General features: G+C 48.0%; 2 protein-coding genes across 7 annotated transcripts in view; both read left to right on the top strand.

Moving 5' to 3' along the window:
• Kpna6 (karyopherin subunit alpha 6) overlaps window positions 1-5833 on the top strand; it is a 27850-nt gene extending 22017 nt beyond the window's left edge. For all 4 annotated transcript variants that reach the window (XM_021199623.2, XM_029539903.1, XM_029539905.1 and 1 more), the window contains 2 exons: window positions 1040-1218; window positions 1803-5833. In XM_021199623.2, coding sequence (XP_021055282.1) covers window positions 1040-1218; window positions 1803-1990 — 367 coding nt within the window. In that variant the 3' untranslated portion in view covers window positions 1991-5833. The remainder of the gene's footprint in view (window positions 1-1039; window positions 1219-1802) is intronic.
• Window positions 5834-9287: 3454 nt separating this feature from the next.
• Window positions 9288-16810, top strand: part of Txlna (taxilin alpha) — a 15814-nt gene continuing 8291 nt past the window's right edge. Inside the window, exons 1-5 of one of the 3 annotated variants that reach the window (XM_029539999.1) lie at window positions 9288-9374; window positions 9930-10101; window positions 10800-11138; window positions 13148-13239; window positions 15539-15709. In XM_029539999.1, the coding sequence (XP_029395859.1) occupies window positions 9936-10101; window positions 10800-11138; window positions 13148-13239; window positions 15539-15709 (768 nt within the window). In that variant the 5' untranslated portion in view covers window positions 9288-9374; window positions 9930-9935. Of the gene's footprint in view, window positions 9380-9544; window positions 10102-10799; window positions 11139-13147; window positions 13240-15538; window positions 15710-16810 lie in introns of those variants that run through there. The other 2 variants (XM_021200242.2, XM_021200241.1) reach the window with 2 other exon arrangements.

Here is a 16810-nt window from a genome sequence, read left to right as displayed (position 1 = left end):
TTGGTTGTCCTGGAACTTACTCTGTAGACCAGGCTGGCCTCGAACTCAGAAATCCACCTGCCTCTGCCTCCTGAGTGCTGGGATTAAAGGTGTGCGCCACCACGCCCGGCTTTTTTTTTTTTCCGTTGTGACAGAATCTTAAGATGGGCTGACCTATCCTACTTCTGCCTCCTAAGTGCTGGGTATATGCTAAACTCCCTTTGAGTTTGTGGTCCTCTTACTTTAGCCTCTTGGGGGCTGATATGTCTCAGCCTCCAGTTTGTATTTATACCCCTTTATTCTGGTGTTCATCATCTGAACATTAGGAGGAACCATGCAAGTTGAATGCATTTTTCCCCTTATTATAAGCTACGAAAGGGAATAAAGTCTGTATATACTGAAATCTCAGGAGAAAGGATAAAAGTCCAGGGATCAGAAATCTCAAGATCTCAAATTTGACCACAATTTATTTTATTTTATTTTATTTGGTTTTTCAAAACAGGGTTTCTTGTGTAGCCCTGGCTGTCCTGGAACTCACTTTGTAGACCAGGCTGGCCTCGAACTCAGAAATCCACCTGCCTCTGCCTCTGCCTCCCAAGTGCTGGGATTAAAGGCGTGCTCCACCACCGCCCGGCTTGACCATAATTTAATAACCTCAGAATGGAGTATTCTGAGTAGAGCTACAGAGGAAGGGTCCAGGTGGCAGACAGTCTGTACTATTGTGCTGTACTATGGTATTGTACTATGGTACTGTAGTATCATGCTGTACTATATATGGTACTGCAGAGGTTGTGCTCAGGAGAATAAGGAACCTGCAGAATTTCTTCATGTATCTAGGGTGATAACGTAGCCAAGGTGACAATAGGACTCTGATGATTAGGGAACAGATCAGTGGCAGGGGGTTAAGTTAAGAAGGTAAAGGCTAGGTGGTGAGCAGCAGGAAGAGTGCCTTCTTGGGAGAGTTGGTGTGTATGAGGGAGACTCACGGGTCCATCCAAAGCACCTGGTGTCCTTTATGTGTCTGCATTAATGTGGAGCGCACTTCCTCTCTGGTCTCCAGGTACCTGGTATCACTGGGCTGCATTAAGCCCCTGTGTGACTTGCTGACTGTAATGGATTCAAAAATTGTGCAAGTGGCCCTCAATGGTCTAGAGAACATTCTTCGGCTTGGAGAACAAGAAAGCAAGCGTAGTGGCTCAGGGGTCAATCCCTACTGTGGTCTCATCGAGGAAGCCTATGGTAGGTTCTCTCCCTGACCTCACCTGTGTCTGTTAGTGGGGAAGATGTTGGAGCACATTCAATGTTTTGTGAGACTTGTTGGTTGTTTTTTTTTTTTTTTTAATTTTTTTACTACATTTATCCATTCATTTGTGTATATGTGCATGAATGAGTATGGGTGTACATGATATGGCATGTGTGGAATGAAGGTCAGAGGACAACCCGAAGGAGTCAGTTCTCTCCCTTCACCGTGTTGGTTCCTAGGATTGAACTCAGGTTGTTAGATTTGGCAGCAGTTACCTTAACCTGCTGAGTCAGCTCACCAGCCCTTGAGCTATCTCAGTCCTCAGTCAGCAAGGTTAACAAGCCAACCAGAAAACTAACCCCAGCTAGTTTGTCCCAACTCTGTCCTTCTCCCCACCCCTGCTAGGGTCACAGACCCCGGCCGGCCGCCATTCCTGGCCTTGCGTCCTGGGGAGTAAACTCAGGTTTTCAGGGCGAGCACTTTCCACGAGTCAGGGGTGGATATGTTCCCGCTGCTTTTGTCTGGGAACTTGTACTTTAGGAAAGGAAAGGTGCGGACCTGTTCTCTTCTTACACCGTAGGCCTGGATAAAATTGAGTTTCTCCAGAGCCATGAGAACCAGGAAATCTACCAGAAGGCCTTTGACCTCATTGAGCACTACTTTGGTGTAGAGGATGACGACAGCAGCCTGGCTCCTCAGGTGGATGAGACGCAACAGCAGTTCATCTTCCAGCAGCCTGAGGCCCCCATGGAGGGCTTCCAGCTATAATGTCTGCCTCCGGGGAGGGGGGGCATGGGAAGCACCAGCAGCCAGCAGAGAGGAGCAGCCTTCCGGTGGGCAGGAGAACAGCCACCCCACCAGCACCCCGCCCGCCCGCCTGCTGCCCTGGAGACTGTGCTCCCCACCTGTTCCTCCCCTTCCCTGGAGGGAGTGAGCGCCCTCTGGACAGACAGAACCATCTGAGGCTCACATTGGGTTTTGAGACAAGAAGGGGACGTGTGGGTTTCTCTTCCTTACACTTTATTTTGGCTGCACACATGTCTTTAACCCAGGAGCCCAGGGGTAGACAAAGGAGGACTGAGGTAATCAATTTGCACCTTTAAAATTTTCTTCTTTTATTTTCTTTAGTGGTGACTTCCTTCCCAATTATCTTTCTTCATCCATCCCAGTCCTCTGCCCTGACGTGTGTAACTCTTGGGTACTTGAGCAGATGGAATATTCCAGAGGTGGGGGGGGGAGGGGAGAAGTCCAAAACAAAGTGTTCTTGCTCTGACCGAATAGTAATCTTGTATGCTTGGATTATTTAATTTTTTCTTTTGCACATTTTTCTTGTATTAAGGTTGTTCTTCCCAAAAAGCTGGATTTAGTAACCCAGCCACCAGCATTGTCTGGAAATAGAGGCTAATGGGGAGGCCCCCATGAGACAAAGGTCCCTCCCTCCCTCTAATCCTATGCCTAAGACCTCTTTAGTTTGGGAGGATCCCCCCTCACTCTCCTGGAGCAAGTATAGCAGTGGAGTGGAAGGGAGGGGCCCAGGCCTTTAGACAGGGCTTCTCCTGTGTAGCTACTGACCCTGTTTCCTACCCACCTCCTAAATGGTGCGACCCAACTTCATTTGTTTACTTGAAAATTCACCTCAGAGTTGAATGAACCTCTGAGGTGGCTGTGTTTTCTCCTGAGCTTGAGATGGTGGGCTGTGGTCCTTCCTTCTCCTGAGGAGAAAGTCCTTGCTCTGATGACCCCTAAGTTGCAGAGGAGGTTGGAGTTAGTGTCGTGTATTGGGATAGTCATGAATCCCTGCCTTTGGCCTTTCTTCTTCCTTCTGCCATAGCTGGATCATGTATATTTCACTTCCAAAGGAGAGAATGGCAAAAAGTTCTGTTGTTTTTTTTAATAGTCTGTATTTTAAGTAGGTCAGTCTTAATTGGTCTTAGAAGGACAAACTGGATGTGAGTGGGATACTGTGAGGAAGACCAGAACAAGTTTCTGCTCACAGGACTGAACTCGGTCCTTAGTTTCTCTGCTTGTATTCTGGGCCACCACTTGGGACCAACTCTCACTTCTGGAACCTTTATGAGGTAAATCAGCTGGGCCTGAAGGGAGCGCGACCTGATGAAGTCTGCTTCTCTGTTCCGTGCTTCCAAGCAGAAAGCACCCTGCCTTCTCTAACTCACTGTGGGCCACTCCTTCTCCCTCCCTCTCTTGAGTAAAGACAGTTCAGTGCCTCAGAGGCTGGCCTGTTTTAAGGGGTTACACAGTACACTAAAACCAAGCTCTGAGAGCTGGAGCTGGGTACAGTGTCAGCTAGGTAGATCATCTGTGGAGGTGGCAGCACAGTGCCCCCTTCTGGTGATCCCCCACCCCCTTAGCTGCACTGTTCTTACTCCTGTTCCATCAGATCTCTGTGCCCCACATTTGCAGATGTAAAGTTGAGGTGCTTGCTGCTGGCCTCTGCCTTTCCATCTGCCGTCTCTCCTTTACTTTAGAGTTCCTGCTCCAGATTCCTCTAAGAAAGGTAGTTCAGGGCTGGCAGTTGATACTGAAAAGTTCAACCAACATTGGACCACGTTAGTGAGTGCCTTCCGGGAAGGCAAGGGGCTGGGCCTTTTATTTTACCTGACTGAAACTGCTCCTAGTTCAAAGAAAAGTCCTCTATGAAGCCATCATCGTACTTATCTGAAGAGTAGAACATTGAACCTCTCAAGTGACAATTAGGACCCTGGCCCTGGCGCCAGATTCTCACCATGAGACACAAATGTCCTGCTTTCCTCTGCCTGTTTTCTCTGGCTTCAGAGCAGACCCTGTACCACATGGAACAGGTTGGTTATCAAGCTGCTCCACTCTAAGTGTTCCTCACAGTCTGCTCCTAGCCAACTGGCTTCAGTGTCTAGCTCTCCCCAGTGACTGTGGCCCTGGATGTTGGTTGTAGCCTTTTGGTATTACTGTATGAGTTCCAGCTTGCTAGGCACCATTGTTACCTGGGTCTGTGCACACAAGTACTTCCGGGGAGCAGGTATCGGTAGCCTGGTTTGGGAGACCTTTTGGTGTCCCCTTTACCTGGGACCTTGTATCTATCACTTCTCCTTCCTGCTGCCCCTGGGAGTCATCCTCAGGAGCCTATGTTCTGAAGCTAACCGTGGGTTAGAGCTGCAGTGGGGTTTAGCTGAGGGAGAGGAAAAGACAGTGCTTCCGCATGGAGTTTCTTTCTCTGAAACCAAGCTGGTACAAAGACACACTTCCCACACGGAGGAAGTGTGTTTCTACTTCTGTCTGCCTGCAAATGTAGCAGCTCACAGCTCTACGTGTCCTGGAGGCCTCTGCTCTCTTTATTCAGACCCCAGCTCTTCTCTTCCAGGCTCGCTCATTTTGGTATCCATCCTCTTGGGTATTTTTCAGACTTAGATTCTAACTTCTCAAAGGCAAAAAAACCGAACTTCTCCTGGTCCCTGCAGACCCAGGAGGGAGACAGGACGGTGGCAAGCTTCCCTAGCAGGCTGGGGAAGTGTGCAAGGCTAGGTGCCCTGAACCATGGATTCTGAGCAGTGGCAGCTTCAAGCAGCACTTCCCTGAGAGGTGGTAAGAGACAGGCTTCCTGGCACATTCTAGACCAGTCTTATCCAGTATTTTTTTTTTCCTGTTTTACCTTTTGTATTCTTTTGTTAAGCCAACAAACTGAGAATTTGCCCCTGTAAGGATCCATGTGGTAGATATTAGCTGCTCTTTGGCCAAAGGCCTTCATAGCTGACTCAATCTCCCAGTCTATCCTCTAGTCCCACCCCAGAATGCACAGCAAGAGAAGCAGCTAAGGTCAACACCAACAAATCTGAGTGAAAACTTGTTTTTCTTCTGAGAGAGCATCTTGTCTGAAGCCTGAACTATGTGCAGGACCAAAGCTGGCTGTGAGAAAAGCAGCCAGAAACTGGGGCGCCCAGTTACCAGAGGGGAGTGTTCTTGTGAACGTATCTTCAAGGGCTTGGGCTTACCTACCTGCTTGTAGGCCAGCCTGACTTCTGATGCTCATACTAGCATACACTGATGATGCCCACTAGCCCTGCACTCCTGTGGCTCTGATGTTAAGGTTTCCATTTAGAGAAAAAAACTGTATAGCATGTGCAGGGAGCTGTGAAAAAAGACAGAGACTGCCTGGAAACCTGTCAGGGGCTCACACCACGAACTCTCAGAAGCTAGGCGGGGGTGCTGGCTTTGTTAGCCGGCTTTTTTGGGAAATGCCTTTTTTGACCTATTATATAAATGAAGTGGGTATGAGGTCTCAGCTACCCAGCAGATGGAACATCGCCCAAGGACAGCTTGGGTTTCCAGGTAAGAACCCTAGAAAGGTGGATTTAATCCTCACAGGTTTTGTTTTCCAAATTCATTTGCTTTTATTTTTCTAAGAACTGTAAACTCTATTTTTTCATGTTCTCAGGGCCCCTGGGTAGACAAAGCTTGATTTCAGAGCAGAAATAGGCCAAGAAACCATGGCATTGCGTGTGCTGAGTCCAGACAAATGATATTTATATACACATCCAAATTTGAAGAGAAAATGTATTTCTTTAGGTTTCAAACACTGTAATAGATACAAAGCAAAAATAAAAACCTGTTGCAAAGTTCTAAATTGTCTTCTTTGGTTTGGAGTGTCCCTGGATTGGGAAGTACACATGAGACCTGGGCTATAGATGGTAGAGTACTTGGTTAGCATGCCTGAAGCCCTGGACCCAACCCTGGGTAACACAGAAGCCAGACACTGCTTGTAGAGAGAGGGGGTCCAGAAATTCAAGGTCAGCCTGTCTATATGAAACCCTATCTGAAAAACAAAGTGGTTGTCTCTGCAGGTCAAGGCATTAACATGTCCGTAGAATGACAGTTGTATCAGGCTGTCGGGGTTAGTCATTTCTTTATATGTAGTAAACTTTAAGGTTTCTCCATCATAAAGTACTGGATCACACCCAGTCCCTAACAGGCATTCATTCTCACATCAACTTTTGCTATGTGACTTTAAATCCACCACTCCCGATAAGAAAAATGCCCAGTCACAATGGAAGCCAGTGTCAGTGCTGTTGTCAAATAGTAAGCTTTGGCTGTGTGAGATGGAGTTTTGGCCAATATGGTAAGACATGCCTAGGACCCCAGCACTTGCTGGGGGAGGCAGATCCAGGAAGGTCAGGAGCTCAAGATTATTGGCTGCTCAAAAAAAAACAACAAAAAAGGCCTCCTAGGGAGTTTAAGACCAGCTTAGGCTACTTAAGTACCTATCTCAAGGCACAGGGGTGGGGGAGTGTGGAGGTGGTGGGGGCTGCCAAGCAGTTGGTGGGGCTTTAATCCCAGCACACACAAGGCAGAGGCAGGCAGATCTGTGAGAGTTCAAGGTCTGCCTGGTCTACATAGTTCCCAGACAGAGCTATATAGACCCTGCCATAAAGAGGGTGGAGGGAGGAAGTTATGAGTTTGTACCTAGCAATGGGAATGACAGAGGTGCTGGAGCAGGGTGTGTGTCTGTTTCTCCAGATGGGGTTGAGGCATTCCAATCTAGGAGTTGTGGTTTCTTTTTTTTTTTTTTTTTTTTTTTTTATTTACTTTTCTTTTACTGTCTTCAGACACACCAGAAGAGGGCATCAGATCTCATTACGGATGGTTGTGAGCCACCATGTGGTTGCTGGGATTTGAACTCGGGACCTTTGGTCAGTGCTCTTAACTGCTGAGCCATCTCTCCAGCCCCCCAATCTACGAGTTTAAAGGAGCTGGGTGACCTAATAGCCAACATGCATGTACACGCATTTGGAGGACAGAGGCAGTGAGCCTGTTAGAGACAGCTCTACTGTACTCTGTTCAGTGCTGGGATTACAGTCTCGCCCTGATGCAACCTGGTTTTTCGTAACCTGGGTGTTTATAAATATTGCCTAAGACCATCAGAAAACAGACATTTATGATTCAAAACAGCAAAATTATAATTATGACGTAACAAGAGAAATAATTCTATGGTTGGAGGTCCCCACAACATAAGGAACTGTATTAAAGGGCTGCAGCCTTGGGAAGGCTCAGAACCAGTGCTCCAGCGTATCCTCTTTGTATGGAATTTGGTAAAGACCTGATGTAGACGCTACCTCTTTAGAGAGTTCCAGTGTGTGTACTGAGAAGCGATCGGGGCAGTGGTCTCCAGATACCTTTAATCCAAACCTGAGATTCAGTTCCCTCAGGAAACTGGTAAAGTGCTAATGCTTTCTTGTTTCAGCTTTGATGACTCTGGGTAGGTACTCTGTCACTGAGTTTAGTATACAGTATTGTCTCAAAGTTACATGTGAACAGACAGACCACTACTCTGAGTCTGTTTGGCAGACCTATTACAGAAAAATAGACATCATTTAAGAACCCTAAAACAAAGTCCAATTAGCACAATTTGCAACATGCTCTACCCCACAGCCTGACTCTCGCCTCTGAGGCTGCAGCATTTAGCCAACAGTAATTTCAACACATCATGGCTAATGACCATAACAGAAGCCTGGAACAAAAGTCTAGCCAGACCTAGGGAACTAGTATAAACAGTCGGCTCTCAAAGTGACCCGTGAGCAGGGACTTAAAGTGCCTTGTCTCAGCCCGGCGTGGTGGCACNNGCCTTTAATCCCAGCACTTGGGAGGCAGAGGCAGGTGGATTTCTGAGTTCAAGGCCAGCCTGGTCTACAGAGTGAGTTCCAGGACAGTCAGGGCTACACAGAGAAACCCTGTCTCGAAAAACCAAAAAAAAAAAAAAAGTGCTTTGTCTCTAGGTGTGGTGCACTCAGGTGTGCTCAGCAGGCAGAAGAACTTTATGAGTTTCTAAGACAGTCTGATCTACATAGAGAGTTCCAAGCCAGCCAGCTCTATAAAGCAAGACCTTATCAAACAACACAACAAAAGAATCGAAATCACAATTGTGTTTGTTTTTGAATGTTCTGAGTCTACACTGGCATTGCAAATCGTAATGAAGAAGAAAGATAAGAAATTCTAACTTTTTAAAGCATTAACACATGATACTTTGCAGAAAGTGGGGCAGGGGTGGGAGTTTACCAACCTGCCTAAAGCCAAATTCCCTTGCTACAATCCCTTCCTGAGGGAGTAACTGCCAAGCTGGTGTGGGGTTGGAAGGCGGGGCATAAATTGCCTCAGAGAAAAGCTGTGGTGGTGGAGAATGGTTACGACCTGTTTTGGTAGACAGCTCTGAGTTAGAAGACTAAGTTCTAGGACACACTAGGCAACACAGAGAAACCTTGACTCAGGGAGCAAAGAAATATTTTAAAAAGATGGGTGCTGGTGTCAGGCTTCCAGCTTTGAATCTGCTATAACCACACAATATTGATGGAGCCTTAAATTATTTACCTGGCGGCCTTTGCAATTAGTCCAAGCCCTGGGGAAGCAAAGACTGACAAAATTCTTGAATTCAAAGCCAGTTTAATCTACATAGGGAATTCCAGGCCTGCCAAAGCCACATTTAACGAGATGTTGTCTCTAACAAATAGTAAATAGTTTGTTTGTTTGTTTGTTTTAACTAGCCTTTTCTGTACTATCCTATATTTCACAGATCACTGAGTATTTTGTACTTTCTCTGAGTAATTATGAGAATCAAGCTACTGGATACGAGGAAAGAACACAAGTTTGAATTATTATAAACCTATTGAAATAGAGGGGGAAAAGAATGCCAGGCACATAACAAATGTGGTTTAGGCGTGGGATAAAGATCTCCTAATTCACAGTTTACATTTCTATCCTTCTTCCGAGTCCCCAGAGATCATAGAAAGTCATACGTGTTCATAAAGCACTAAAGGAGGCGTGTATGGAAAAAAAGACCAAACTGCCAAAGTTTAAGGGCCAATCATAGCTTCAGCACCAGAAAGGAGGTTGACAAGAATTTCTAGACCAATGACATAATTTCGGACCCCTCAGGGTATTCGGCTCCAACGCTTTTCGCTTGCATCTCGGGAGTTGTGCTGCGCCGCGAGGCATGAAGGGACTCGTAGTTTTTCCCACTCCCGCTTCCAAAGCCGCCTTGACTTCTTTTTTCCCAGCAAGCTCCGCGCCCGCGTTTGCTGTTGATTGGCTGTGGCAGGAGAGGGCCTGCTGACAGCAGTTACCTAGGTTTCCGGTGCTCGGCCGGGGAGGAGGACGCCGCCGGACGTCCGAGGTGAAGTATGTCTATGGGCTGTACATGGGACGAGCCCTTCAGAGGGTCTGTGGCCCAGGACGCGTTGGCCGTAGAGGAACAACTAGTTGGGGGTGCCGGGGGGAGCGCGGCCTGCCTCAGCGGTGCGCGTGCGTACTTTGGGTCTAAAGGGCGCGTGGGGTGTGGGTGTCTTCCGTGCGCGCGCGCGCGCGGGGGTCCCACGTGGGACCTGGTGGGGCGGGGAGCCGATCGGGACTGGAGCATCCCGCCACGTCAGTCTGCGGCTCTGAGCCAATCCCGCGCTCCGGCTGCCGAGAGGGAGCCGTGTGGTGCCGAGAAGTGGCATTCGGGAGAAAGGAGGCCTCTTCCCTCGCTCACTCTCTTCAGGGGCAGCTTCTCGGAAACCTTGCATGGGGCCGTGAAGTCCCGGGCGAAGGAAGGCCGACCTGTCTGTCTGAAGCTTCGAGCGTCAGATTTGGGGATTTCTTATCTAGGTTGTGAAGAATTTTGAAGTCTAGGAAAAAAAAAAAAAGCAACCGTGTCCTTAAAGGATCTACCCCATTTCTGGCCTTGCAGATCACAATGAAGAACCAAGACAAAAAGAATGGGCCTGCCAAACACTCCAACTCGAAGAGCAGCCCGGGGCAACGGGAAGCAGGTCCGGAGGGAGCTCATGGACGACCCAGACAGACAGCTCTTGGGGCGGAAGCTGAAGGTTCCACAAGCCAGGCTCCTGGCAAGACCGAGGGTGTGTGGCAGCTCTGCTTTTCCAGTGGGCAGAGGGAGGAGTTTCTGGTACTGGCCTTCTGAGGCCAGTGTTTACCCAAGAAGGAGGAACTATAGAATGAAACAATGCCCATTCTGTGGGATCCTTTGTTTCCTGGGGAGGTGGTGACGCTTTCCACTCTTAGCCCTGGGACGCAACCTTGGGAGCATGCTCTGACTGGTTTAAACCAAATGACAATCAAATGAAGCACCCCTTGAGCAAAGTCATATTCCCAGGGGGCACTTGCCAGTTGTGGGTAATTGTCCTTCATAAGGTGCAGCTTCTGCCACATGCCAACTGTCCCTCCTGCAGGGGTGATGTACACAGTTGGCTTTTATGGTCATAACAAGTTTGTTTGGGTGTTAGAAATACTTGTTTTGTTAACTAGACAAACTTAGGGTTTAAAAAAATTAAATTGAGGCCAGGCATAGTGACCCTCACCTTTGTCCACAGAACTCAGGAGGCAGAGGCAGACAGATCTCTGTGAGTTGGGGATCAGCCTCGCCTGCATACTGAGTTCCAAGTCAGCCAGGGCCCTGTAGAGAGAGCCTAACTCAACCGAATAAATCAAGAAAACAACATTTAATCCACACTAGTGTGTTTATCTGCACTTAAAGAAGATCTGAGCGAGCGGTATAACCACTGAACTTCAATTCCGTGTCTTCATTTTTTTGCTGTAGGGGCTCGAGCTAAAGCGGCTCAGACCGGGGCCCTCTGTGACGTCTCTGAGGAGCTGAGCCGGCAGTTGGAAGACATCCTGAGTACATACTGTGTGGACAACAATCAGGGAGGCCCAGGTGAGGAGGGAGCGCAGGGTGAGCCCACTGAGCCGGAAGACACCGAGAAGTCCCGAACCTATGCAGCCAGGAATGGGGAGCCTGAACCAGCCATTCCAGTAGTCAATGGCGAGAAGGAGACCTCTAAGGGGGAGCCTGGAACAGAAGAGATCCGAGCAAGTGATGAGGTTGGAGACCGAGACCATCGGAGGCCACAAGAGAAGAAGAAAGCCAAGGGTCTAGGTGAGAGAGGGGAGCTATTAGTGAGGGAGGGAGTTACCACCTGTCACCTCATGGGCTAACCTGCTCTGTCAGAACTCAAAAGAATCTGCTTTTCAAGACAATATGTCTCCTGCCCACCCCCAGTTTGTCAAAGATGGGGTCATAGCATGGAGCTGTTAGATCTCTCACGTGGGCAAAGCCTGCCGGCCTTGGGAGCAGGTGGAGGTAGAGTGCAGCTAGCTTTGTCACTGAGGATCTGGAGAACAGGAGGTGTAAGTGCTCGCCAGCACCACCACGTTTAGCCGCTGTTTGACTTTGGGCATGCTTATTCTCCATTCCTGGGTCTTAGTTTCCCTGTTCCTGCGGCAATAGAACTGGGCTACACCAAGGTTGAGATATCAAATATCAACATGAACCAGGTAAGCCATAGACCTCTTCAGAGTCATCAAGAAAAGACCTTCTTGATCTGAAAAATTGACTCCTACCTGGCTAGTCTCCCACTCTCATCTGACCCGCTGAGTAATTGGCAACCTAAATAATAGAAACCAAGCAAAGACATCCATTGGTGGAGTTTGCCAGCTCCATGCCAATCTTGTGGGCCTCCTAAGACTGACAGTTCAGGAACCTGGCTGGTCTGTGCTAACTGAGTACAGTGGAACCCAAGGGAGACAATTGTAAGGCTTCCCGGCTGAGGTAGAGGCAATGGTGACCAGGCATGGTGGCATACACCTTTAGTTGCAGCATTGAGAAGCAGGGGCAAGTAGATCTTGTGAATGCCAGACCATCCAGCTGCATAATGAAATCTAATCTCAAACAAATAAAAGACAGAGAGCAATGGCAGTTCTTTGACAGGGTGGTGGGATAATAGGAAAATAAGAACTTAGAATCTAATGGGAACCAATGTGGTAGTGTATGCCTCTAATGGGCGACTAGGAGGGACAGAGGCAGGAAGGCGGAGTTCAATGGCAACTTGGGCTACATAGCAAGACCCTCTCTTATATATATCTAGTACTGTAGCCACATCACTGGTCCTCCACTCATTTTGTCACCTGTCTTAAAGACAGATTGCTTGCCCTTTTTTCTCCAAGTCACAGGGTCACATGAAAGAGGCATGTATCTTAAGCATAACCTTGGTGGGGCTGGAGAGATGGCTCAGCGGTTAAGAGCGCTGACTGCTCTGCCAGAGGTCCTGAGTTCAATTCCCAGCAACCACACGGTGACTCACAACCATCTGTAATGAGTACTGATGCCCTCTTCTGGGATGTTTGAAAAAAGTAACAGTGTACTAACATAAAATAAATAAATCTTTTTTTGTTGTATTTTGTTTTGTTTTATTTTGTTTGAGACATGGTTTCTCTGTGTGGCCCTGGCTGTCCTGGAACTCACTCTGAATTTTTTTTTTTAAGATTAATTTATTTACTGTATGTAAGTACACTGTAGCTGTCTGCAGACACTCCAGAAGAGGGCATCAGATCTTGTTATGGATGGTTGTGAGCCACCATGTGGTTGCTGGGATTTGAACTCTGGACCTTTGGAAGAGCAGTCGGGTGCTCTTACCCACTGAGCCATCTCACCAGCCCGGAACTCACTCTGTAGACCAGGCTGGCCTCAAACTCAGAAATCTGCCTGCCTCTGCTTCCCAAGTGCTGGGATTAAAGGCGTGCCCCACCACTGCCGGGCTAAATAAATCTTTAAACATGACTATGTAGCTATGTCTGTTGACAAGAGTTTGGCTAATTTCTCAAGGGACATCAGACAGTAGCCCTGGGTTTATCAGTAGGCTTACCTTTCTCCTGTTCATGATGTCTTCAAACAGGCTTTCCTCTCCCCGGCAGTGCTTACCAAAGAGATTGGTCTGTTCATCTAAGGAGCGTTTGTTAGTAGTACTGCAGATACCGCTTAGGTCACAGTGGTAACAGTTCATTATGAAGCACCAGCGTCACAGGAAAACGGCCTTAACACTCAGAAGTGTAGGCTCGGGCCTAGAGGGAGCCCTCAGGAAGGGTGTGCTTTACCCCTGTGCTTTTCAGGGAAGGAGATCACTCTGCTGATGCAGACACTGAACACGCTGAGTACCCCAGAGGAGAAGCTGGCTGCACTGTGCAAGAAGTATGCTGAGCTGGTCAGTCCCTCCCCTTCCTCCTTTCATAACCTCCCTCCCTTTGGAAAGTCAGCAGGCTACCTGGGGTAGGGGCTGGGGTGCAGGAACACATATTGTCTTAATTTCTGTTAACTTTTGTTTTTTTTTTTTTAATTCTCCCAGTGCTATCTGTTAAATGAGAAATTAGTTTCTAGTCAGTAAGAAAAGAAACTTTATTAGGTGGTAGAATTCTGGCATTGGTCCCAGATATTGTGTAGTTATATCTTGATGTGTTTCTACATGCGACTCCCCGAATGCTCTCTTGTTCCCTTACCTCCTTAGCTCTCAGTCCTGAGTGAAGTGAAAGCTAGCTCTAGGAGCTTCATCCAACTCAGGGTCAGTTCTTGAGATAAGGTAAATGACCTCCATGTTGGATCATGGGAAATACCAAAGCATGGTGGTGCGTCCCTTAATTCCTGGAGGATTAGAAATTCAAGGCCAGCCCAGACTACAGGACCCTGTCTTGAAAAAGAAATGCCAAGTGTGGTCCTGCCACCTTTCTTATCGTAAAAGTGTAGAGTGGATTGAGGGTAGAGAGATAGAGAGGAGTAGAGGAGGGGCTGGTCAGGTGGCTCAGTGTTTACAAACAGTGACTGCTCTTCCAGAGGACCTGGGTTTGATTCTGAACACCCACATGGTAGCTCACAACCATCTTTAACTACAGTTACAGGTACTCTGAAGTCCTCTTCTAGACTCTGTGAGTACCAGGCACACAAGTGTAGTGTAGACATAGATGCAGGCAAAACACAAAGAAACATTAAGTAAAATTAAAAGGAATACAGAGCCTCGCAGAGTGGAATACACCTTAATGCCATCACTTGGCACGCAGGGGCACTGAATCTTTTGAGTGGAAGGCCAGCTTGATCTACAGAGTGAGTTGACATAGTGAGTTCTAGAAAGAAAAAGTCCATTTTTGAAGGCTTTAACTAGGAGAATACTGATGCTACAAGGGCGGAGGAATTGAGCTTCTTGGGTAACGTTCTGAATATAGGAGGGGGCTATGGCCTAACGCATAAGGAGGGGTCTCCACCAGTCTGTTCCTGTCTGTAAGTGAAGAAGACAAGTACAGTCAGTCGATGGGTGGGAGCTTGTGCTGGTGGTCCCATGGTTTCTTCTGGGTTTCCAGGGAAATGAGAATGATGACCGTATCTGGGTGGGAAGATATAGAGAAGAGATGAACAGTTGCCTCGGAAAGGGATGTAGATCGTTGGAGAAAGTGGTGCCCTTTCTGGGCAGAAGGGAGTCTTGCAAGGGTTGGTATAAGCAGGGTTGCTTTGGTACTTATGCAGCATAAGAGGAAGGGGCTTTACTGGGATGAAAGGATAAGCCAGGGTAGAAGGTGAGCCAGTTAGGAAAGAATGAAGGCTCAGTAGTTGCAAGTCTAATAGGATGAGAGACGGAAAACCATAAATACGGATAGGGAATTAAAGAAGTGATGACAGTCCTGGCGTGGAGTGACAGGCTGAGCGCTGCCCAGGACGGCAGCCTCACCGCAGCTAATGTATCGCTACTCTGATTTGGATCTGCTAAGCTATGAGAACTGCATCAGCCTTTAAGGACCTAAAATAAAATTGTAAAATATGCCGGGCAGTGGTGGCTCACGCCTTTAATCCCAGCACTTGGGAGGCAGAGGCAGGTGGATTTCTGAGTTTGAGGCGAGCCTGGTCTACAGAGTGAGTTCCAGGACAGCCAGGACTATAAAACCCTGTGTCGAAAAAAAAAACAAAAAAAAAAAGAATAGTAGTTGTAGCCAGGCAGTGGTGATACGCCTTTAATTCCAGCTCTCAGGGGGAGAGGCACAACAGGATTTCTGTGAGTTCAAGGATAGAGAGGGCTACACAAAGAAACCTTGTCTTCAATACCTGCCTCCCACCCCCCAAATAAAAGAGTGTCAGTTGTTGGGAAAGCAGTGTCTTGAGAAAGGGGTGTGGTGCTGATGGGCTCTGTGAATTGGTAGCATGTCGATCAGTTGTCGGATAGCATGTGGGTGTCCAACAGACTGGACCATGGGCTTCTCCAGTGGAATCACCTGGGATAGAGGCTGGGGTCTGATGGCTGACTTCGTTGGTCTTGGTCATTATTCATCATTGTTTCCCAAGAAACCTTGGGTTAGTCTGCATAGTTTCTGGGAGGAGCGTGAGAAGTTCCGGTGCTTTTGGTGTGTGAGCGGCTCTTGTTTGAGCTGTTGTGACTGGAGTGGAGGGAGTGAGTAGCGGTTAGCTTAGGAACCTCTAGAGCTGTGTGATGGTGCCCTGCAGACACTTACACCTCCTGTTCTCAGCTGGAAGAGCATCGGAACTCACAGAAGCAGATGAAGCTCCTGCAGAAGAAGCAGAGCCAGCTCGTGCAGGAGAAGGACCATCTGCGTGGGGAGCACAGCAAGGCCGTCCTGGCCCGAAGCAAGCTTGAGAGCCTGTGCCGGGAGCTGCAACGACACAACCGGTCACTAAAGGTAGGCCTGTCAGTAGTCATTGGATCTTGGGTGCTTTCTTCTTAGAAGCAACTGCAGCCATGCTATACTGAGTTCTAGGCCAGCTTGGATTACATAGGAAGATGTTTTAAAAAAAAAGAAGAAGAAGCAGCAGCAGCTTAGGTATAGCTCAGTCCCAGATTCACCAAAGAACAATTGTGACTACCTTGCCTGGCTTGCGGGGAGCACCAGATGCATCAGCCAGAGTCCGTTTTCCCTGTGCAAGCACTCAGCTTCCTACAGCTGCAGAGACTGTTTGTCCTGACTCCCAGGGTAGAAGCTCTAGGCCATGAGCAGGGGGACCTGATGGCTTTTCAGATCTGCACTGAGGAGGGCAGGAGCAGAGTGTGACAGGAGTGTGTGGGACAGCAGAGCTGCACAAGGGCACACCTCTGCATCCTAAGCCATTTCAGCAGACCTCGAGCATCACAATAGGATCCAGAGTCCTCTGCCATAAACTTTCGTGGGACCTCAGGATGCAAGGTGGGGAGATGGATGAGTCAAGAGAGTGCTTCCACTGCCAGCCGAAGAGCTGGAGTCTGGATCCTGTCACCTGGGCGCAGAGCTGGGCTAGGTAGGGACTAAGAGAAGGCTGAGTGGTGAGCCGAGTGGTCTCCAGAGGACCCGATTTCTGTCCCTGCACCCACATCTGGCTGTCCACAAGCCATCTTGAGGGGATCTGATTCTCTAACCTGACTTCTGGACACCTGCATACATGTGAAATACATTCACAGAGACACATAAATACACAGAAATAAAAAAAATAAAACAAAGACAACAAGAAGTGGGTGGACAGACAGATAACCCAGTGGTTAAAACATACGCCGCCTTTCTAGAGGAGCCGCTCCGATGCCCACCACACATGCATGGCAACTCACACTGTCTGTCTCCAATTGCAGGAGGTCCATGACACTCTTTTAAAAGTAAAAACTTCTCATGAGTTCCAGGACAGCCAGGGTTACACAAAGAAACCCTGTCTCGAAAACCAAAAAAAAAAAAAAAAAAAAGGTTAAAACTAAGGTAAAGAAAACTTGATGATGGTGCCTGACCTCTGACCCATGTGCAATGCTCTTTTTTTTTTTT

Source organism: Mus pahari, chromosome 6, assembly GCF_900095145.1.
Source record: "Mus pahari chromosome 6, PAHARI_EIJ_v1.1, whole genome shotgun sequence".
NCBI lineage: Eukaryota > Metazoa > Chordata > Mammalia > Rodentia > Muridae > Mus > Mus pahari.
The sequence above is the reverse complement of the archived record's forward strand: the minus strand, read 5'-3'. Positions and strand labels throughout refer to the sequence as shown.